The sequence below is a fragment of the Salvia splendens genome, chromosome 22, assembly GCF_004379255.2.
Source record: "Salvia splendens isolate huo1 chromosome 22, SspV2, whole genome shotgun sequence".
NCBI lineage: Eukaryota > Viridiplantae > Streptophyta > Magnoliopsida > Lamiales > Lamiaceae > Salvia > Salvia splendens.
The window spans coordinates 24,873,206-24,895,773 of record NC_056053.1 but is presented as its reverse complement, the minus strand read 5'-3'; the positions used below and the strand labels follow the sequence as shown (position 1 = coordinate 24,895,773).

Sequence of the window (22,568 nt, the reverse complement as noted above, 5' to 3'; positions counted from 1 at the left end):
ATGAGACAAACTAAAAATGAAAGGTGAACATCTTGAATGTGACGAAGGGAGTACTCCGTAAACGTTTATAATATTAGCAATAGAAAAAAACCTTTCTCAAGTATTGTGCAAATTAGAGGCAATCAATTTAATGTGGAGTATCAGACAAAATTTAGGACCTGTTTGATATAGTAGAAATACCAAGATAAGGGTTTTATGTGTATTTCCATTTGTTCGAACATCCACATTTGATGGTACAAAACAGTAGTGCAGAAGCAGAAACCATCATACAACTTCAACCAAAAATATGGAATTCTGATACAAGTCTAGTCAAATTTGGTTATACATGAATCAACTGACCTTATTTCCATTGCAAAAATAGCCAAATTTACAGTTATTTACAATCCTATCCCATCTCCGCAGGTGCTCATCAGTCTGTTTGTACACAAAATATGAACGATACTCTTACAGTCAAATTTATTCATTAACCGTATAGCCCTTCCGGAATCCGGATCACACGTAGTCCTCTTAAACTAGATGGCTAAACAAGCAGAACATGTAAAATCTGACAAGAACTAAGCAGAAGTTTCATCATCAAAATTGACCCTTTCTCCAGTAGAGAAGACATTGTAGAATACTGCTGCAGAGAAATACAGGAATGATGTGAGGAGTAAAAATCCTCTGAAGGAGCCGACTAATTCCACAAAAAACCCAGCACCAACTGTTCCAATTATAGCAGCAAGGGTTCCACCAGTGTTAGACATGCCTATACCGGAATATAGATGGAAGTTAAAATCATACTACTATAAACTTATTAGCAAACAAGTAGTGTTTAATGTGTGTGGGGCAAATGAAAGATATATTTATTTCCTACCATGAAAACTAGGACTTCATATGTTAAATATGATATTTTACCACAAGGAAGGCATATCAAACATATAATTTTATAGTTATGGCCTCTTCATTACACTGTCATTGCCCTCATATAACCCATCTAGGTCGATGTGCGGAAAATAAGACGTAAACTCACAGTCACAGCTAAAATACTACTGCTAGATTGCTCTGGAATATGATCTCATTAGGCCTACTTCACAAGGATAAAGTAGCCAGGTGAAATAGAATCAGCCTTCACAGTGGATTTGATTTTGGTGTTTTCCAATTATTATAGTGGTGAGAGTTGGTGGACATATCTATAAGTAAATGGATTATTGATGTTCTCAACTTTTATAAATTTTTATCTGATGACTCTGGGATCATAGGAAGATATCGTTTAAACGTTTTGCATAGAAACAAAAGAAAACTTACCATGCAGGACACCAGAGTATTGTGGGGCAATTTCCTGTTGACGCAAGAAAAATGATTAGCCAAATATTTGGAAACATAAGAAATGAAATGCAGAGAATATGTGAACCTGAAGGTTAACAAGGAATCCACAGTGACTAAATGCTTTGAGCCCAACAGCTACAGTTAGCCAAGCAGATGCTATGAATGGGCTTCTTGCCATTGTTAAACAAACAAGAGCCAAGGCAGGACCAAAAAACCCAATTGACTGGCAAGAGGCACAAGAGCATAAAAAAGGAAAATTAGTAACTACGGAGTATATCACACTAATAGATTATAGATGAGGGAGACTTATGCTAAACAAAATGGCAAAAAGAAGGGAAAGGGAGAAGGAAAAGTAAAAAGAGAAGAAGAAAATACATCATGTTTGGTTCTGGTGTGAGTTACCATGTTGGTGAAACTGGACTTGTTCTAGTTCTTTCTTCAATTTATCTTCTTTTGAAGGGGATAGGGTGGGGGGCATTTTGGCTGGGGAATGATGGAAAGAGAAATATATACCTGCATAATTTTGCGCGTCAAAGTGACACTAATGCCTCGTTGAATCATCATATCTGATAAAACACCAGCAAGGTAGCCTGTGAGAGCCATCATACTCCATGGAATAGCACTAAACCATGCAGCATGTCTGAGGTCAACATGAAATATCTACAATAATCAGAATCCCTGTTATTTATCTTCCATAAGCATAAAGAAAATCAACTGTAAATTTCAAAGTTGATTCCATGACGTACCGTCTTGAAGTAGATTGGCATCCATGAAAGTATAACAAAAAATCCCTACACGGAAGGATAGAACATAATAAAACTTCATGAAGGGTAACATTTCAAGGCATTTGGCATAACAGTTGTATTATGTGTCAAACGAAAGAAGCCAACAATGACTTCAATTTAAATCTGAATTTCATGGTAAATAATTTAGGGAATTCAAATAATAGATCTGACTAGGAAAAAGATAGCCGCATATGTGGACAAAGTTTTAGAGGAAGAATGCATTACCCAGCTATGCATAGCATTTGCAACAATTAGTGACCAAGTGGGTAGCTTAGAGAGCAAACGTCTGAAAGGAGGAATGCCTTTACTTGTTTCAGCTTGGCTTTTCGATATAGAGGGTACTGATGGCGTGCTCTGTATGTATCTTAGTTCAAACTTAGATATTTGACGACTTCGGTTAGGAGAGCTTGAGGTTGCTGATACCCAAACTAAAAGCCAGAGAAATCCAAACAATCCAAATATCACAAATGGACCATATATGCCTGCCTGTGACATGAGAATTGGTGAAAGTGTGAGCCCAATAGCACTTCCAAGCTGAAATCCTGCCATTGCAAGTCCCACAGCCCTTGACCTTTCAGTTTGAGGAAACCATCTGAAAATAATTTCAAACAGACGAGTTCTGTTTTAGATTTCCAAATTTCAACAGACGCCAAACTAGAATAAGGCAATCAAACTTGCGAGCTTAATTGCTAGGTACCTTGCTATCATATTATTCATGCAAGGAAGGGCTACGCCTTCTGCAATACCGAGCAGCATCCGTGTTGCAAGTAGAGCCAATAAAGATGATTCCGCTGCCCAAGGAGTAAGGAAGGTAGCCAGAGACCACAAAGCTACCCCCCAAGCCATGACCACCTTACCACCATAACGATCCACCAGAGTCCCTCCAGCTATAGGTGATATGAGATATCCCCATAGAAAGGATGACTGTCATAATCAGTAACTATCAAATGAACCAGATTCAGAAAATGACTGAAAAATGGTAGTACAAAATTATTTTATGTCAAAAATGTAAACTCCTGGAGTATAACTATTTACAGAACAATCAGATGGCAGTTAAAACACTGAATATCCGACTCACACACAGCCATCCATGCAGTTGTATGCAGTGAAAGCTTTTTTTTTTCTAAACTACTTGTCCAGTAAAACACATACTATTACTCATTGAAATCACATCAATAAACACACAACAAAAACACCTGCTGAAACTACCAATAACGCTCGACACCACAATTCAGGTCTCCACATAAATCGGTAAGTAAAATGTTCACTCAGGCAGAAAAATCAACAGTATACATCAATTCAGAGGCAACTAGAGTTGAAATCAACTAACACGTTCACTCAGGCAGTAAAATCAACAGTATAGATCAATTCAGAAGCACCTAGAACTGAAATTTACTAACACGTTCACTAATGCAGTAAAAGCAACAGGTAAAATCAATTCAGAAGCAAGTGAGAGTTAAATCACATCGGCAACCTGAACAACACCGGAGAAAGACGGTCCCCAACCGCGCGACTGAGAAAGCGGAACTATAGCCACCGACATCACGACGCGATCGGCGTTGCAGAGCGCCAGAGCGAGCGCAAGCATGGCCACTACCTTCACCCTCTCCGAAGTGATGAACTCCACAAAACTCGGTTCCGGCGAACCATCCAAACCAACGAGAAATTGACCGTCATTCGATGACGATTTCAATCGATTCAGCTCCGAACCACCGGTTTTGAGCCGCCAGAGAGCTGGTCCGCCGGCTGAAGCATTGAATGACGGCGGCGCGAGGCGTTGCGTTGGCGTGATTGCCGAAGAAAATCCGATGTAGCAGGGTGTACTGCGGTGGTTAGGTTTCCGGCGGCGAGCAATTGAGCTCGAGCAGAGGCGCGGGTTGAGTGTAGAGAGAGAATGGGTATCCATTGCTGGCGACTGGTAGAGAGAGAAAATATGGACGGAAATGGAAGGATTGAATTAGGAGCTGAGAATTAGTGGAGTTCACTGTCAAGCGCCATTTTTATTTAACTTTTATAATTATTTTTCTACTCCATTAAACAATGGTTGTAAAATCGATATACCTCTTATTTAAGATGTAGTACTAATCATTAATACGTATTAACAATAAAATACGTCATAAATTTTTATTATGATTACCAAATATGCATTACATCGAATTTGATTCTGTACTATTAATGATTCGTTAGAGATAAAAGAAAGGGATAGTATATCAAAGTATAAACCACTAGTATAATTTATAAATTTGATAATTCGAATAACAATTGAAGTTAATTATATTGATAAAAGAAATTTAAAAGACATAGTACAAAATTTGATATCAATTAAAATATCTCCAAAGATGACCGGCAAGGGATAACCCATGGCCGTATGTGCCCGGGTGGTGTTTGAACTTTAGGGCGATGTCCTCATCTTGTTATTAAAAAAAATATCTTAGAAGAGAAAGCAATTCCTTCCACTAATATGTTTCTTTTTAATTTTGGCTTACATGATCAGAAAAAAAAACCTCATACATGGAGTAGGTATTAGTATTCATCTAAAGGTAAAAGAGGATCCAATGTCATGATCAAAGATGTACCCCAATGGTCCCCAATTCGGTGGTGGCCGACATATACACTCTAGGGGCGGACGTAGAAAAAAATATCGATAGCGGTTGTGATTCTAAATTTTGTTTCAAAGTTATATTTTTTGGTGTTTTAGATTATCTATAAGGACTTGTAGACAATAATTACATTAAATTTAAATAAATTTCAAAAATTTATAAAAACAAAATGTTTAAAAAAATATTTTCATTGAGGGCTTTACCCCACTCTACTGCTACATGTGTCCGCCCTTGTATATATACTCTCAAGCAACATGCGTCCTCTACCAATTTTGCTATGGAGAAGGGGTTGACCCGCTCTACAACGATGAAGTTTATCGGTCAAGCAGGTCGGTACCCCCATGTTCGGGCGATTCCAACATCGTTATGGAGACCAAAGTTGAGGTTGATCATTTAGCATGTACGAGTACGAACTCTCGGACATGGAGGCGTCGCCTCCCAAGGAGAATCCCACTCCCCCGCCGAGCAGAAAGGGGAGGGGAAGGGTAAAGTCAAAGCGGCCAATACGTCTTAGCCCGCGCCTGAGGGGAAGATGAAGAGGCAGAACTATACCTCCGATAAGTCAATGGCTTTGACTAGGTGTTGGGTCGACGTCTCCGGGGACCTAGTCTTCTCCAACAACCAGAAGACGAAAGGGTTTTGGGGGCGTATCGCGGAGAGGTACGCGAGAGTGAAGCCTGATTGGGCGAAATCCCACAACTATGACCAGCTCCACAAGGACTGGGAACATATGAAGAAGTAAATTGCTAAATTTGAGGGTATCGGGTATCTACCAAAACATCCAGAGGATGTTGGGCAGCGGCCACAGTCAGAAAAGGTTATCCCCAAATTCAAAGCGAGGTTGAACCTGAACGCGCCGAAGAGGATGAGGCTCAACATCTGCAGCAACTACAACAGCAGCGACAACGAAGGTGATCCAAATTGACTTGATCTCTCTTGTGGAGGAGAGTGAGCAGATTGTGAGCCGTACAATTGGCGTTAAAGCGGTCAAGTGGAAGGGGAAGGCCAAGGCAACCAGGCCACAAGCCGATTCGCTTGGAGCCGAAGACGGGGCCCACACTATGGTTGTTAGACGTCGTTGCACAGAACGCTGTTCGACACCATCAAGATGCTCACCTTGGCAAAGGGCAAGAGCTCGAAATCCCAGCTTATGCAACTCCTCAAGCATGCCAAGAGAATGTTGATAATGGATCCTGATCTTTGAACGAGACAACTCCACTTTCAGTATCAATGTTTTTTCTACTGTATCTTTTTTCTATAAATCAAGTATGTTTTGTTCTTGCCTTGAATTTATTTTATTTTATTAGTTTACTTTACTTGATAAACTCAAAAAATAAAAAGAAATAAAAATAAAGCTGACATGGAAAAGGGGAGTGGACTGATTTATAGGACGGATTTATAGATCGCTATTGCAAGTGTTTGAATTGAAGGATAAAATGCTTGAGTTTAAGGATAAAATGTTGACACGACCGAAGAAAAATGAAGATGGTCAGATTTATAGGGCAGGATTGTAGTCCCTTATTGTTAATACTCTTAAATACTCCTCTTGTTCAACTATAGTTGAGTCATTTTTTTCAATTTTAGAAAGTTTCATCATAATTGAGTCATTTCCTTATTGATAATAATTAATTCATTTTTTCTTTTTCTAACTTTATTTTCCTTCTTACTTTATTTTCCCTATATTATTCACTTATCTACTGTATTATAGTATTTCCATTTTTCCTCTTATTTTTCTTTCACTTCCTTTAACATAATAAATATACTCCATCCGTTCCATAGTAATGGGGGTGTTTCTTTTCGTCACGGAGATTAAGAAAATTGTGTTAAGTGAGTTAAGTAAAGGGATAATAAAGTGGAAAATGAAAAAGGTAGAGAGATGAAGAGAGAATAAAATAAGAGAGAGTGAAGTAGGTGTGGAGAAATGTGTTGACTTTTACTAAAAAGGAAATGACTCTATTAGTATAGAAAGTATCAAAATGACAAATGACTCTATTACTAGAACAGAGTGAGTATTTTTTAATTTCTATACCAAAAAAAAATTCCCAAACTTACTACGAATCAACTCATACTTAAAAAATGTCACAATTATAGTCTACTATAAGAGGTCCACACTAGCTCAGCCGCAGCTGCTATTGCGGGTCGAGGGAGCGCCGCGTTTGAGGCGAGGACGGGGTGGTCGCGCGGCGGTTCCTCGGCGGCCTATTTGAGCCGCGGAGACCGCTACGACTGTCCAATTTTTTTTTTAATCTAGTTTGTGATGACGTGACAAGAGTTTTTTTTTGGGCTATACGACTCAACGGAAGTGTTTTTGTGACTATGCAATATCACTTCCGCCTCTATTGTAGACACTTTAATTTGTGGGAAGAGTATTGCCCTTACTTCGTTGTTTTCGAGGGTTCTTGTCTTAGAGCATCTCCAGTGGGCGGATGTCCCACTCGGACATCCACTAGGACATCCCAAAACACCTCCTGTCATGTCACTAGGACTTCCCATCCCACTGCCACATCACTAGGACATCCCCTGCATAATCCGCCCTTCCCATCGCCCTTCCCACTAGGACTTCCCGCAATAAAAAAAATCACAATACTGTAATTACGTAAAAACGGAATTATAATTTTGACACGGAATACGGGAAAGCAAAATTCGGGCAAAAATACATAGTCATAAAACATAAAAAAACATAGTTAGAAAAAAAAAACAAAATACATAGTCATTCAAAAAAAGAAAAATACATAGTCCAATATCCCCGGCTCACTCCGCGCTGTCCTCGTCGCCCGTAGCGCCCCCGTCGCCCGTGCCAGCCCCGTGGCCCGTGCCGGCCCCGTCGTCCCCGCCGCTAATCTCGGCGCCATCATCTCCAATGGAGTTTAAAAAAAAAAATTTACCGGACGTCCGATCCGGACGTCCGACCCACTCCACAATGGCGGACGTCCGCCCGCCCCGTCGCCCGCACGTCCGAGGATACCCGACGTCCTCACGGGACGTCCGTATCCGACCTTCGACGCCACAATGGCGAACGTCCCGATCTCCGGTCGCGGACGTCCGATCGGACGTCCGCCGTTGGAGATGCTCTTAGACTTGTCACCATCTTCTCCTTTTCCCAAGATACCCTCTCTCTCTAGCCCTCTCTCTTCCTCTCTCATCGAATCTAATCAGCAGACAGTGAAAGACTCAGACTCGAGTCATCCTCATGCCTACATTCCTACTCTGTAATCCTCCCACACACTCACACTCACACTCACACTCACACTCACACGCACACAGCTGCCATTGCATCTGCGAATGCAGTCAATCCCTTTTCTCATCCAATGACAATCCGACCCGATTCCCGAGCTCGGATCCGAACCCGCGCCGCCGCACGAGCCACCCGACGCCTCTCCCCCTGCTACCGCCACCCCGACGATCCAATCACCGGCGGAATCTGCGCATCCTGCCTCCGTGAGCGCCTCTCCGGCCTCGACGCCGCCGCCACTGTCCCCATCTCCAGCTCGCCGGAGCTCCGCCGCAGCAGGTCAGTGGTTTCTACTTCCAGATGCGAAGCCTCCTCCGGCGGCCTTAGCGAGCGGAGGCGCAATTCGTGCGATGTGCTTTCCTCTGGGGGCTCGCTGGCTAATCTGTTCGATGTGGACGATCTGAAGAGCGGATCGGAGAGTGAGACGAAGGTTGAATCGAAGAATGTAGGGCTATCAAGGGTCACTTACACTGTGATCGAGCTGGAGAAGAAGAATCGGGACCGGATTAGGGCTTCTGATGATGGATTTGGGGGTTTGAATGCCGGTTGTGCTGATAGTGATGAGGATGGTGAAGAAGGGGAATTTAAGTCGATGAAAGAGTATATAGATCTCGAATTTGGGAATAAGAGTAAGAAAAGTAAGGATTTGAGAGATATTGCAGGGAATATCTTTGGAGCAGCATCGGTTTTCAGTAAGAAACTACGGAAGTGGAGGCAAAGGAATAGCAAGGTAAAGGAGGATAAAAACAATGGTGTTGTTGCTGGCAATGATGGGGAGAGTAAGCAGTTTGGTGATGCGCGAAAATTGGGGGAAAATCACAGTGAGATTGTGGGGAGAAGATCGTGTGACATAGAGCCGAGGTTTTCAGTTGATGGTGGTCGGATTTCGTTTGAGGAGCCGAGAGCTTCGTGGGATGGGTATATGATAGCAAGAACAATCCCGAGGCTCGCTCCAATGTTCTCTGTTGTTGAGAATGGAATCTTGGGGAATGCTGGCAGGTTTGAGAATCACAGATTGTCAGTTGATGGGCCGATGCATTCGATTATAGAGGACGAGAGTAGCTCTGGAGCTTCGGGTTCTGGCCACTCGAATTCAGATTCCTCAAGGCTCAGTAGCTTTGATCGGTCTAGCTCTGTTAGGAGCTTCGGAAAGAAAGGGATACGTTCGGAGGATCATGGGGTTTCGTCCCCTGCAAACGTGAAGTTGGTGATCACGGAGAAGGAGTTGAAAGATTGGCATTTGAGTTCGGGTAGAGATGATGAGCTAGAAAAGCTTGGATCTGTATCAAGAAGTGGTGGTGGTGAAGGTTCTGGTAACATGAATGTGTCAGCGAAGAAATCCGTTAGGTGGCGTAAAGTTTGCACTGTGCTAGGCTTCAGAAACAGGAATCGCGAGAATGTGGGCGAGACCTTAAGCGAAGATGCCGCAGACCCTTCCTCGGATGCTGCTCGTGAGAAGCAAGCAGAGGAGGCTAGTGAGCTTCTTAGAGATGTTGGTGATTGGAAGCTCGCACGAAGCAGTAGTGTTGCAACTTCGAGAAAGTCATGTGATGCCCCCGGATCATATTATGCAAGGAGGAGGAGTGTCGACAATGCAGTTGGATTCACTCTCAGTGAGAAGGGGGATTTCAAGCTGGAAAGAAACAGGAGCACGAAGTTCCCGTCTGTTGATCTTGACAACGGTGTTACACCATTCTACATGACACCATTGCGGAGCATGAGGAATAGCAAGTCTGGGACGTTCAAATTCCAGAACTCACACTCCATTGCTGGGAATCTCTTGCGATTGAACTGACTTGAGGTAGCCAAATTATTCTCAGCATCGCTATTAATTCGTGAGTTTTACATTCCGTTTGTGCACCGAAGTATGTAATACTGTCAAACTGTTTGCAGTGCTCTTTTATTAACACGAAAGTATAAGTTTCTTCGTTTCTTGCCTGGTTTATCTCTGCTGCCCTTGTTTATTTGAATATTTTGTTAGCTAGAAGAAGCTTTGGTTTTCAATTTAGCTCGATAAGGAGTTTTACTTTCCGTTTATGCACCAAAGTGTAATACTGTCAGATAAACTGTTTGCAATGCTCGTTTATTAACACGAAAGTATAGGTTTCTTCATTCGTTGTTGCCCTTGTTTATTTGAATCTTTTGTTAGCTCTGAGAAGTTGGATCTGAGCTGCATATGCTTGTTGTGGATTTAGCCGGATAAACAAGATCATAACTATAGATATGGAAATGGTGCATAATCTACTACTCCCTCTGTCACGGCTAAGATGATAAATTTTTTAGTCGGCACGGGATTTTAGGAGTTGTGGTTAATTGGAGAGAGAAATAATGAATGTAAGCATTAAATGTAGAGAATGAGAGTTGAATATTTAATTGAATAGAGGAAAATATAGTTGGATGTATGAATTGGAGAGATAAAGTTACTAAAACGGAAATATGTCATCTTAGTTGGGACAAATTAAAAAGGAAATTGCGTCATCTTAGTTGGAAATTAGGACGGAGGGAGTAAATCATTTACATCGTTATTGTATCATATTGTTGCTTAAATTGCTAAGAAGGTTCGGTTTAAATAGATGGTTAATTCAAGCATTATGCGCCTCCTCGCCAAACAGCACCGTGTTGTTCAGTCAGTGCCATTTCCGGTAAACGATGAGGATTGATAGGCAAAAATGGTGTTGTGTTGTCAATTCTTCCACCTGCAATCTGCTTTTGAGCAGCACTGATTTTACCCTGAAAACAAGGATGTCAAAACTATTATTCATGTTACAGCAAAAGTATGGAGTGGAGCTGAGTGTGACTCAAATCTGTGCTCTCTCTTATTATTCCTATGCCCCATCAAGCACTTCACTATTATTAATACATACGAGTGAATTGGATACTAGTAGTACTTTCTACTGAATGACAGCTAACAAAAAAGGGAAAATTACTGAAAAAATAAAAACATTTAGTCAAATTTTGGTTGGTTCACCAATCATAAAAATTAGTAACAAAAACCATTAAATTTAGATTTGTTCTAATTGCCATAGGATGATTTTTTTATAAAACCATAGTAAACCACTTCTTGAGCTTCTATTAGATTTTTTCCTGGAATAGGAATACGTGTTTCCAGATGCTGGTCTTTTCAGACGATCAAATGTAATGTAATGTAATGTAATGGGACTAAGACACGGCCCCGACCCTCTCACCCTTTTGTTTTGAGAAACTTTAGCTTGACTTTACATTGAGAAGCAGGATACCTGCGTATTTTTAATGAGGATTCAATCCAGCCACAGTCTTCCACATGACTAGCTTGTTGCGAACAAAAATCTCTCCTAATGACAGCCGCTAAAATTATCACCTCCGTTGAGTAATCAATGTTGATAACTAACCCAACAATTCATGCTTTTTTCTTGCTAATTTTAAAATTGTGAGACAAACCAAACGTCATGATTTTATTTGACAATTTGCCTTAATAAATATAAGGGCACACTCTGCCTATGTCAGACCTTTCCTTGGCTGATATTTTAGCTCGTCTAACCTGGTTATTCTTTAGGGAAATAATTACTTTTATTTAAATATAATCACTTTTGCAACAATTATTTTTAATAGACTAAAGTTTTTTGGTCCTAAACATATGAAGATTTAATGATTTTGGTCCAAAACATTATCTTTTGAATTATTCGGTCTCTCACAAATAAAAACGGGTCACATTTAGTCCGAATTGGACGGAAATGGTTAAATTTAACGGTCAACGAATATTAATTGAATTTTGACCGGATTAATATTCAATTAACTATTTATTAGTATTATTTTTACAAATCAATTAATATTCAGCAATAGCGAGGAGAGCGGTGGAGAGATTCAATCACGACGCCGATTTCAGGTTCCTGCACGATTAAATTTCCGATCTCTTCACGGATCGGTTGAGATCGGATATGGAGATGTTGAAATTGGGGAAATTGAACTGAATTAGCCTCGCCGCGAAATAGTGTCCCCCCTTTGTATTCGTCGTTTGACAGAATCACGCTGTTGTGTGAGACCATAGCGAAGAATGTGTTTCCGGTGGCGGAGTTTCCGGAGTATGAAAGCGTGGAGAAGACGTATTATGCGTATAGAGTGAGGGATCGGCTGAGGAAGGAGGTGCTTGTGCCGGTGCAGAAGGCGTTGCAGCTGCCGGAGGTTTACATCGGCGCCAACGATTGGGATCTCTGCCTTACAACAGAGTCGCTTCCATGGCGATGAAAAACTACATGGAACTATTCTTCATTCACGATTAGGAGAGGTTTCGTGAGTATCTCCGGAGAGTGAGATCCGGCAAAGCCACTATTGACGCCGAAGCATTGCTTCCTTACCAGATAATCGAATCATTGGATGATGAACACGGCAGCGAAGTGGCGGAGCTGCAGTGGAGGAGAATGTTGGATGACATGGCGAAGATTGGGAAATTGAGCAATTGCCTTGCAATCAGTGATGTTTCAAGGAGTATGTATGGGATTCCGATGAAGGTATCGGTGGCGCTAGGGATTTTGGTGTCGGAATTGAGCGAGGAGCGATGGAAGGGGAAGCTCATCACTTTCAGCGAAAATCCATAGCTTCAAAAATTGGAAGGGGAGAGTTTGAAATCGAAAACTGAGTTTGTTAAAAGTATGGAATGGGGGTATAACACTAATTTCCAGAAGGTGTTTGATGTGATACTTGAAGTGGCGGTAAAGGGAAGCTGAAGGCGGAGGAGATGATAAAGAGGCTGTTTGTGTTCAGTGACATGGAATTCGATGAGGCGGCGGCGAATCCATGGGAGATGGATTATGAGGCGATAGTGAGGAAGTATAAAGAGAAGGGATATGGAGAATGTGTGCCGGAGATTGTGTTTTGGAATCTCAGGGATTCGAGGGCGACGCCGGTGCCGGCGAACCAGAAAGGGGTGGCGCTAATTAATTGAATATTCATCCGATCAAAATTCAATTAATATTCGTTTACCGTTAAATTTAATCATTTCCGTCCAATTCGGACTAAATGTAACCCATTTTTATTTGTAAGAAACCGAATAATTCAAAAGATAATGTTTTGGACCAAAATCATAAAATCTCCATATGTTTAGGACCAAAAAGGGCCTTTAGTCTTTTTAATAATAAGAAATGTCTCATTTTATCTGATCACATTACAACTTTTATTTATATGAATAATATTTTTTATTTATAAAAATAGTTAAGAATCGCTTTTAATAAAACTCCCCCATGCTAAGTAACACATATTTTTCTTTTTTGAATGTCCCATTCAATTGACACATTTTCTAAAATGAAAACATTATCATTCTACTTTATTTTCTCTATACTCAACTCACAAAACAAAACTACAGAAAATCACATTCCGAATAAGAAATACTTCGCTTAGAGTGGAATGAAGAGAGTAAGAACAATAACCATGAAGTATACCTACATTTCCCTTTTTTGGCATGTGAAAAATAAGAATAATAATAATCATTTTGTCATATAAAACATGTCTACATTTCCATTTTCGTACACTCATCCATGCACAAAACTACAAAATATGTGGGACCATTCTCCACTCAACCGTTCATCCCAAATTATTAAAACTCATGCCTCTATTTTCATGGATAAAAGAGGTATAGGAGGAATATAAGATGACCATTTCCTTCAATGACCTGATTTTAGATGGAATTATTCAGAGAGAAGAAATGATAATTAAATATTTTTGAGGAGCAATAAGAGAGAATTTCTATTCCAAATATAAAAAAGCAAACATCTTGGTTAGTTGGGACAAACTAAAAATAAAATATGAACAAGTTTAATGAAACTAAAAAAATATGAACAACTTGAATGAAACAGAAAGAGTATTTCCTATGTCCCACTAATCAAATATGATAGGGCCATTTATCCACCAAAAACATCTACCAAATATTTTATTAGAACACAATGCAAAATATAAAGCAATGCATTGTTTGTGAACGAAGAGAGTAATCGTTATGTATAATTGTAAAAATTGTTATGAATAAAATTCATAGTTACAAACAAAAATTACTAGTTACAAAGTAATAAGGAAAAAGAGTGCACGACAAGCTCCGACTATCCTATGTGCATGTAAACTAAGAAGCAAAAGAACTCACCGATATGATGCCAAGCGCTTACGGGCGCTATAAGTGAAGTCCGCACGTAACCTCTTAATCATCATCGCGTCGTTGTCGTCATCATCATCATCATCATCATCATCAACATCATCATCCGTGTCAACATAATTGCAACCCGACCTAGTTTGAGCACTTATTCGCCTTGGGATGTACACGTTCAAGTAGTAGCTAACGATACTTCTTTTGCTATGGCGCGCAAAACATTGTGAGGCTACCTTCACGAAGCTTGTGTCGCTAGATGTAACGTTCATTTTGACAACATCATCAAATTTCCTTTGTTCCTCCTTATTCCATACCTTGGAGACATCATCTCCCATTACATCAAACCTCCATTTCCAAAAGGCGGGACCAAGTTCGGCCTTTAATTGGAGCCTTTTGGCTGACACATGTTGTCTAACGCACTCTATTGATCCTGGGAACACACACATACAATTTTGCGGTCTCCCTCTACCGACCATATTTTGTGGCGTAATTTGGCTTCTTCCTTTCAGTGGCCACATTGGAGTGCCTAACCACTTAGTTTCATCGTCAGACTCTGTGTCACCAATAATTAGGTGAGTCTTGGAAGACAAGGGATTCCAAGGTGTAATGTCTACTTGGAAACGAGGTCCAACCGGAATCGCTAACTTAGCATGATCATCAGTGATGAAGGAAATCCAATCTATTGGCTGTTTTCTATTAATCCTTTGATTATTTGGGGTCTTCGACAACTTCATAAGTGAGGGAAACTTCTCTTCAAGATGCTAGATGGTGTAACATTACATTAAGTTACTCATTCCAACCAAGGAAAACAAATTTATGCACATATTGTCAAGGAGCAAGTTCATTAAGATAGTTGCTTCAAGATTGAAGCCTAAGCTTAGATTTGATAGCCAAGAAATGGCATGTTGGTAGAGAAGTTGGCAACTAAAATCACAACAAACATGTTAACTATCAATTATGTCAAAAATACCTCCCACCTAAAAAATTATGCTATAACAACTAAACAATGCTTGGTTGACAAGAAGTTTCCTCTCCAAAGAACCAATAGGTCGGAATTAGGTAGAAACTTCCCCATAAAGCAACTTAAAATCAATCAATGTTGTTGATCTTGACTAAATGGAACAACCATAGTCAGTTTAGTGTTGTTAAGTGGAGAGAGAATAAAGCACAAAGTGATACTTCAATTTCAGAATTGTATCACTTTGCGCGAGAATCCCAGAACGGAAAATCCCAGAACGGAAAACGTGACTCTTTGAATTGAGTCGTACATTGTTGAGACCTCAATCAAGATTTTCAATCATCTATTAATATGATTAAAGATTCTTCAAATACAATGCTAAATCCTCGTCACTACAATCATCTACTCCCTCCGTCCCACTCAAGATGTTCATATATTCTTGAGTGACACGGGTTTTTAGGAAGAGTTGTTAGGTGGAATAAGTAGAGAAAAAAGTGTAACTGAATATTTTAATAAGGAGAGAGATGGGATGGATTTATTTTCAAATATCAGTGGACTTCTTAAGTAGAACAAACTAAAAAGGAAAGGTGAACATCTTGAGTGGGACGAAGGAAGTATTTTGTTTTGGAATTTTAAGAACATACAACCACGAACAATGTGAGCTATAGCCCCGACCTTGATCATTTTCCTACGCCTCCCTAACTTTATAAGACAACAAAATTACCTTGTGCAAATGAGAATATCAAGGATACAGAGATACGAACCTATAGAACATATCCTAATCCTATTAAAGTAAGGTTTCCTAAACAACCAAAGTATTGCTAACAACTACTCCCTCTGTCCCATAAATACAGAAAATTGGGGGTCGACACGAGTTTTAATGTGAAATTGATAAAGTATGAGAGAGATCAAAAGAAAAGGTAATTAGAGTATTCTTAGAGGGTAATGAGACCCATTAGAAAAACTTACCAAATATAGAAAATGGACTTATGTTGTGGGACAAAGGGAGTATGTTTTTCTTTTAAAGAGGATCGATGACGATTCCCCATTTACCTCCATGGTGATTCAAACCCCTAACTTTTGGACCCAACCTGTTAGATCAAGGGGAAATGTCTTACCAATTAAGTTGCAATTTGCAAACAAAGTCGAGGATCAAAATCACCAATAGTTATCTCATCTAAACCTCAAGCCAAATACTCATGACCGATGAGAAACACTCGGAAAATGGTTCCAACGTTTCACAACAAGCAAATTGAGGAAGATCAACAAAGAAATGGATACGCCAAAGCCAATAACCAACCAAAGAAACCATAACATCAACACTTAAGAAAACTCTTCAAGAATCAAATAAAACACAAATATTTGGAAAGATTCGAAATTTACAAATTCTATAACAAAAAAATTACCTTACCTGAAATTACGCAGGCACCGTAATCTATTCTTCAACCGTCTGCCGAAAAAAACGCTGGTATAAATGAATTTAATTCAATGTAAAAATGAGGAAACCAAGTAAACTAAAGTTTGAAATTTGATTTGGGAATTTCTAAGGGGCGTGTATTTTCCCAAGATATGAACTACCTTTTGCATTTGACAGTTGGACATTCAAGATGCAATTTGTTTATTCTATTTTAAATATTCTTCCACTATAATCCACTATAATGAAATATTACTCTATCTGTTGCTGAGCTGTTTTTTTACGCAATTTAAGAAAATTTATGCTATGTTAAGTAAAGAAATGATAAAGTAGGAAATGAAAAAAACTGAGCCGTTTTCACACGCAATTTAAGAAAAATTATGCTTAGTATGTTAAGTAAAGAAATGATAAAGTAGGAAATGAAAAAAAAAAGTAAGAAATGAAAAAAATATAAATAAGAGAGAATAAAATAAATGAGAAAAATATGTAATTTTATTAAAAAAGGAAATAACTCTTATTTTAGAAAGAAACACTACAATCCACTAATACTACTTATATTACTTTTTTCTCTTCCTCACTCTTATTTTATCTAGTTTCGGTCTCTTCCTCTTACTTAACTAATTAAGTACTACTCCCTCCGTCTCTCAAGAATATGCACTCTTTCATTTTTAGTCTGTTCCGCAAGAATATGACCCCTAGTCACCATATGACATCTACACTTCAGCACATGATTATTTCCGCACCCTTCTCCTCATAATTTAAACCTTAGTTGATCTCGATACTATATTTTGCTTTTAACTTGTTTTGACAGATTTACTTATTTATCTTTTTTGACAAATTAAATTCCATATATTTCATTAGTTAATTTACAAACTAAAAATCACCATATAATATCTACACTTCAACACATGATTATTTCCGTACCCTTGTCCTTATAATTTAAAGTTTAAACCTTAGTTGATCTTGATACTATATTATCTTCAATCCATGAAAAATAGTTTTGATAATAAATAAAAGTTTTTCTACAAAACTAGTAAAAAAAATTAAAATTTCTAAAATTAGTAATTGAAGTGTTATTAGTAAAAAATAGTAAGGTTCCTTTATTAGACTTTTTAAGTTGATCCACCAAGGTAAACTCATATTTCAAATGCAAAATTATGTCATAAATCAAACTTTTTGTAAAGTTTTGGTTTTTCAGTAGAAAATGAAAGTTGAGGATATATCCAACTCGCTCTAGAAACACGTTTTACATAGTATAGTCATATATTCGATGCCGGAATTCTTTATGTATGACAAAATGAAACTTAACATAACATGCAAGTCTACTTTTTTTTTTCTTCACTTAACTAATAACGCCTCTTTTAACGATAGATAAAAGGACCCATTGTGAGTAGAATGAGTTAGTGGACTACGGAGTCAACTTACCGAATATAGTAGTAAAAGTAAAATGTGATAATTAGTGAGGATCGGAAAAATGTGACAATTGGGGACCGGAGGGAGTAAATAGGAATATTACAAACAACAACTCAACAAATTCATCGACTATAATATAAACTTGAAAGGCACGATGAAGTAAACTCGAATGACTGGAGACAAAAGGTCTATTAAAACACTATAGGCAGGGAATTTGACTTGTTTGATGAAATGACTAAGAGAGGAAGTGGACAAAATATTAGAAGTGGGAATGCATAAGAGAGGAAGTGATCAATAATAACAGAAGAGGGAACACAGAAATTTAGGATATAGGCAGAGAATTTGACTAGTTTGATAAAATGACTAAGAGAGGAAGTGAACAAAAATAATAAAAGTGGGAATGCAGAAATTTAGGAATAAAGAATTTCGCATTTTTGACTGTTTTAAGAAATTATTTAATTTTAGAAAAAATGGGTGAAAAGAGTTAGCGGATTGTGCATTCTACCATATAAATTTATAATTACTGGAGTAATAGAATCCACTACCTAAAATAAAATATAAAAAAGTAAGCTAAATTGTAAACGTCCTAAAATAGCAATCAAAATTTAGGAGAAATCCGCATCAACTTCCCTGAATTTTGACGACTTGTAGATTACTCTCTTAGTCATTTCGACAAACAAATCAACTTGTCTTAATTTCTAGTGAACAAACCAGTTATCTCTCTCTCCCAAATTGCTTTTGCAGTGCTTGTTTTTGTGGCTCGGCTTCATTTTGTTTTTTTTAATCAGATATATATAGCTGTGTAGTGTAATTAATCAGAGGCAGAAGTGAGTGAGTGAGTGAACAAGTTGCTATGGCGGAAGATGATTTGTATACCAAAGATGGGACGGTTGATTACAACAATAATCCAGCCAAGAGGAGAGAGACGGGAACATGGAAAAATTCTTTGTTGTGTCTGTGAAATTGTAATCTTCAATTCTCGTGTTTGTTTGAGATATTCGTGGTTTAATTATATAATTCTTTTATAGTTTTTTATTTTATAGTATCAGAGCATCAGCAATGGTGCGGAGCTCCTGGCGGAATTCCCCCCGGGATTCCCAAAAACACCTTATGCCACGTCATACGGACTTCCCACTGCACAGTGGCGGAATTCCCCGCGGAATTCCCGACGGACTTCCCACAATAAAAAAAATTCACAAATGCACAAATTAAATCATTTCCGGAATTAAAATTTCGACGCGAATACAGAGAAAATGCAAACATACTTCATTATAAAAAAAATACATAATTACTAAAAAAAAGTACATTATTGTTAAAATAAAAACCGGCTTCTCACTCCTCGGATTCCCCGTCGCCAGTCCCCTCGCCGTCCCCGCCGCCGCCCCCTCGCCGTCGCTATCCGACATCTCGGCGAACCCCAAATCGCGCCGCATACTGTTGAGGAGGGGTTTAAGCTTCCGCTTGTACTGGGGGTCGGTCGCTTGGCGCCATTCAACCATCGAACGTAACAAGGTTTCATGTGCCGCGATGCGGGCGAATGAGGGGTTCTCGGGATCGTTTTTGGGGGGGTGCTGCCGATTGGGCCTCGGCAGATCCGCTGGTGCTTCCCCTCGACATCCGCGCCGCGGACTTTTGCCCAACCGGGCGACGGCGGCGGGCCGACGATGTGGGTGTGGGGAACTCTGCCTCGGCGGGGGAGTTCCGCAGAACCAGCATTGCTACTGTACTCTCCGGATGCGCTGATCTTCGTCCGCTTCGGCCAGCCAGATTCAACACCCGCATTGAACTTGGGCGAGAACTGCACCACAAGATACACCGACCAATATTTGAATTCCCCAAAGCCCTTGTCAGCTTCGGGGAACTGCTGATGAGACAACAGCTTCACATCCTCGGCACACATGTCGATGGTTGCCGAGCGGAGGTTGTTTGTGTAAATGCCGGCAAATCGACTGATCTGCCTCTTCAACCAATCCCATTGTTTCCGGCATTGCTCTGCGTTGTGAGGCTTCCCCCCTGGCGGTTTGAAATGGAGGTAGCTTTGGCTAATGCGGCACCACATCCGGTCGATGTGCTGGTTCGCCCTGACGTATGGATCCTCCGCTACACTGATCCACGCCTTCGCCAGCGCGATGCACTCGTCCATGATCCAGACGGTCCTCATGTTCCCACTGGATCCCTCCCTCACCACCGTACACCGAGAGGCCCCGTCCCCTGCCCCTCCCCCGCCCGGTCTTCCCCCTCCTCAGTGTCGCCGGTGATGCGTCGGTGGGAGAATCCCGGATCGGAGAAAGCTCCAACTCCTCGAGCGAGAACGTGTCATTGCCAGTGAACTGAGTCTCGAGAGGAGAACTCGTCGGGTTGTCCGTCGACAGTAGGTCCATATAGGGCATATAGACGTTGTCCACCGGCGATTGGGGGACCCCCTGCCTACTCCCCCCCTCAGCGACAGGCGATCCCTGCATCATCCCGGGCATCATCATCCACGGCATCTGGGGCATCATTCCGGTACTCGCCCCGGGCATCTGGGGCATCATCCCATACCACTGTGGGTACATGTTGTAGTACCCGGGCATCATTCTCGGTGGCATTTGAGATTGGGGCATCATCCCTGGCATTTGAGGCATCGCAGCGGACATCGGCGTACTCCTGCCGATGGGAAAATGCGGCGCCGGTGACTCGCTCGAGGCGGGGGAATCGCTATCGTGGTGCTCCATTGTTCTTCGAAAGAAAGGTATTTTTAGAGAGAGATACTCATTAATACAAGTGGTGCGAATGAAATGAAGTTCAACGGGACGTATTTATAGAAATTTTAAAAAAAACATTTAATGCAATAAACAGGAATTATGCGCGGACGTCCGTGGGAGTCAACGCAATGGCGGAATTCCGCAGAACACCGTGGAACTGCAAATTCCTCGACGGAATTCCGTATCCGTGCATACCACGCACAATGACGGACGTCCGCCACTACTGATGCTCTAAATCGAACAAGTATTTTATTTTCCCATCACATTTATTGTTTTTCACATTTATGAAGTCAAACGTTGCTTGTCTATTTTAATTATAAAAATATGCTTTTGTTTACCAATCTACATTTAACTAACTAACAGGTGTTGATTTTTCAATTAATTAGATGGTTAATTTAATTTTTCGATTCATTAGACGACCAATTTTTTAAGAACAATGAATATAGACTCTAGAACATTATTTATTTATTCAATAAAATTGTGATAGTGATTTGTGATTAGGAATTAGGGTTGTAATCTGTGATTTATGTTTGAGAGTAAAGGTTTATTAAATTTTTTATTATAATTATTTCTAATGTCTTATAAATAATTGTAACCTCATTATATATAAAATTAAAAATTTTAATAATATTATTAATATTAGTAATAATATTATTACTATTATTATTATCAAAAATTTCAGCATCGGCTTGTATAAGTTTCTGGTTTCGTCCCTGTGAGCATATCTGTCGCGTTCTCCTTTGTAGAAACTTTGGCAACTTTAACCAACCCCTTATTCACCTCATCTCTGATGAAATGTAGCCTTACATCCACATGCTTACTTCGCTCATGGAATGTTTGGTGTTTGGACAAGCAGATAGCACTGCTACTATCACACCTAATCTCCACAGCCTCTTGCTCAACTCTAAAGTCGGCCAGAATTCCTTTGAGCCAAAAACTTTCCTTAACTGCCTCTGCTAGAGCAATATACTCCGCCTCTGTAGTGGATAGCGCAACAACAGATTGTAAACTCGATTTCCAGCTTACCACACTCCCATAAAGACAGAAAACATATCCAGATTGAGATTTTCTTGTATCAATGCTTACTGCATAGTCTGAGTCACAGAAGCCTATCAATACGAAGCCTATCAATACCTGCTTCTGATCTGTTTTTGCAGTCCCAAACACAATGCCATGATCAGTTGTGCCTCTCAAATACCTTAGAATCCATTTTAGCATATGCCAAAGTTCAATCCCAGGATTTGACATAAACCTGCTAGCTACACTGATCGCATGGCTGAGATCTGGCCGTGTGCATACCATAGTATACATTATGCTCCCTACTATGCTGGCATAAGGAATTTTATCCATCTCCCTTCGTTCTGAATCTGTCTTTGGACACTGCTCTGTGCTTAGCTTAAACTGCTGAGCCAGTGGAATGCTCACAGCCAGTGGAATTTTATCCATCTCTAGTGTTCTCTATGCTCCCAAAGGTTCTCTATACTTGTAGCTCATTAAAAACCTACTTTTTTAGTGTTCGAATGTAAGGTCAAGTTTAAGACATGCAATGAAAATATTGTTGGGAGTCAGAAAATGAAATATTTGGACTTATAGCATTAACTCTAAGAGGGACTTTTGCCTTTCTAATAATCATATCCTAACAATCTTTTGTGTGTATATTACTATAAAAACATGATTCGGTGCTAGTCTCTCTATACGGCCTAATTCTTCTGTGTGAAAGCCCAATACTCCCTTTCACCAGTTCAATATATCTTGCAGTTTTGTCGTTTATATTCCTTCATTGCAAAAAAAAATAGACACGACTTTAACTGTACAATTGGTAAATAAGAGAAGGGAAAAAGGTGGTGGAAGTAGTGTTAGTAGATTTTGGATCCACATTATTAGTACGATGTATTTAATTGTTTAAAACTTTTTATATCTAGAAATTAATCTAATTTTGATGAATGGCCAAAATGATAAAACTAGTCTATTTTTTATGGACATAGAAAGTATATGTTACATGAATTAAAAT

At 39.7% G+C, this 22,568-nt stretch overlaps 4 protein-coding genes and 1 pseudogene across 4 annotated transcripts; 2 read left to right on the top strand and 3 right to left on the bottom strand.

Annotated features, from left to right (window-relative positions):
* Positions 1 to 314: 314 nt before the first annotated feature.
* LOC121785781 (probable anion transporter 4, chloroplastic) lies at positions 315 to 4,064 on the bottom strand. The gene is made up of 8 exons (XM_042184216.1): positions 3,565 to 4,064; positions 2,788 to 3,014; positions 2,316 to 2,682; positions 2,052 to 2,096; positions 1,819 to 1,965; positions 1,391 to 1,528; positions 1,285 to 1,318; positions 315 to 745 (listed from the first exon to the last, which is right to left on the bottom strand). Exons 1-8 carry the CDS (start codon positions 3,994 to 3,996, stop codon positions 555 to 557), a joined length of 1,581 nt encoding a protein of 526 aa, XP_042040150.1. The 5' UTR covers positions 3,997 to 4,064; the 3' UTR covers positions 315 to 554.
* A 3,753-nt stretch (positions 4,065 to 7,817) lies between these two features.
* LOC121787661 (protein OCTOPUS-like) lies at positions 7,818 to 9,865 on the top strand. Its single transcript, XM_042186465.1, has one exon. The coding sequence runs from the start codon at positions 7,999 to 8,001 to the stop codon at positions 9,715 to 9,717; it is 1,719 nt and encodes a 572-aa protein (XP_042042399.1). The 5' UTR covers positions 7,818 to 7,998; the 3' UTR covers positions 9,718 to 9,865.
* A 630-nt stretch (positions 9,866 to 10,495) lies between these two features.
* Positions 10,496 to 12,840, top strand: LOC121786971 (annotated as a pseudogene).
* A 523-nt stretch (positions 12,841 to 13,363) lies between these two features.
* On the bottom strand, positions 13,364 to 16,587 carry LOC121786324 (AT-rich interactive domain-containing protein 2-like). Its single transcript, XM_042184938.1, has 2 exons — positions 14,026 to 16,587; positions 13,364 to 13,563 (listed from the first exon to the last, which is right to left on the bottom strand). Exons 1-2 carry the CDS (start codon positions 14,760 to 14,762, stop codon positions 13,476 to 13,478), a joined length of 825 nt encoding a protein of 274 aa, XP_042040872.1. The 5' UTR covers positions 14,763 to 16,587; the 3' UTR covers positions 13,364 to 13,475.
* Positions 16,588 to 21,235: 4,648 nt separating this feature from the next.
* Positions 21,236 to 22,003, bottom strand: LOC121786970 (secreted RxLR effector protein 161-like). The gene has a single exon (XM_042185562.1). It carries the CDS (start codon positions 22,001 to 22,003, stop codon positions 21,236 to 21,238), a length of 768 nt encoding a protein of 255 aa, XP_042041496.1.
* Positions 22,004 to 22,568: the final 565 nt, after the last annotated feature.

What these genes read in the sequence shown, in the direction of transcription:
- LOC121787661 (XM_042186465.1), top strand. Translation starts at nt 7,999, where the DNA reads ATGACAATCCGACCCGATTCCCGAGCTCGGATCCGAACCCGCGCCGCC.
- LOC121785781 (XM_042184216.1), bottom strand. Translation starts at nt 3,996, where the DNA reads ATGGATACCCATTCTCTCTCTACACTCAACCCGCGCCTCTGCTCGAGC. An exon ending in ATGAATAATATGATAGCAAG is followed by an intron (nt 2,683 to 2,787) that starts GTACCTAGCAAT and finishes AATTATTTTCAG; the next exon opens with ATGGTTTCCTCAAACTGAAA. An exon ending in GATTCCTTGTTAACCTTCAG is followed by an intron (nt 1,319 to 1,390) that starts GTTCACATATTC and finishes TTGCGTCAACAG; the next exon opens with GAAATTGCCCCACAATACTC.
- LOC121786324 (XM_042184938.1), bottom strand. Translation starts at nt 14,762, where the DNA reads ATGAAGTTGTCGAAGACCCCAAATAATCAAAGGATTAATAGAAAACAG. An exon ending in AAGCGCTTGGCATCATATCG is followed by an intron (nt 13,564 to 14,025) that starts GTGAGTTCTTTT and finishes ATCTAAAATCAG; the next exon opens with GTCATTGAAGGAAATGGTCA.
- LOC121786970 (XM_042185562.1), bottom strand. Translation starts at nt 22,003, where the DNA reads ATGGATAAAATTCCACTGGCTGTGAGCATTCCACTGGCTCAGCAGTTT.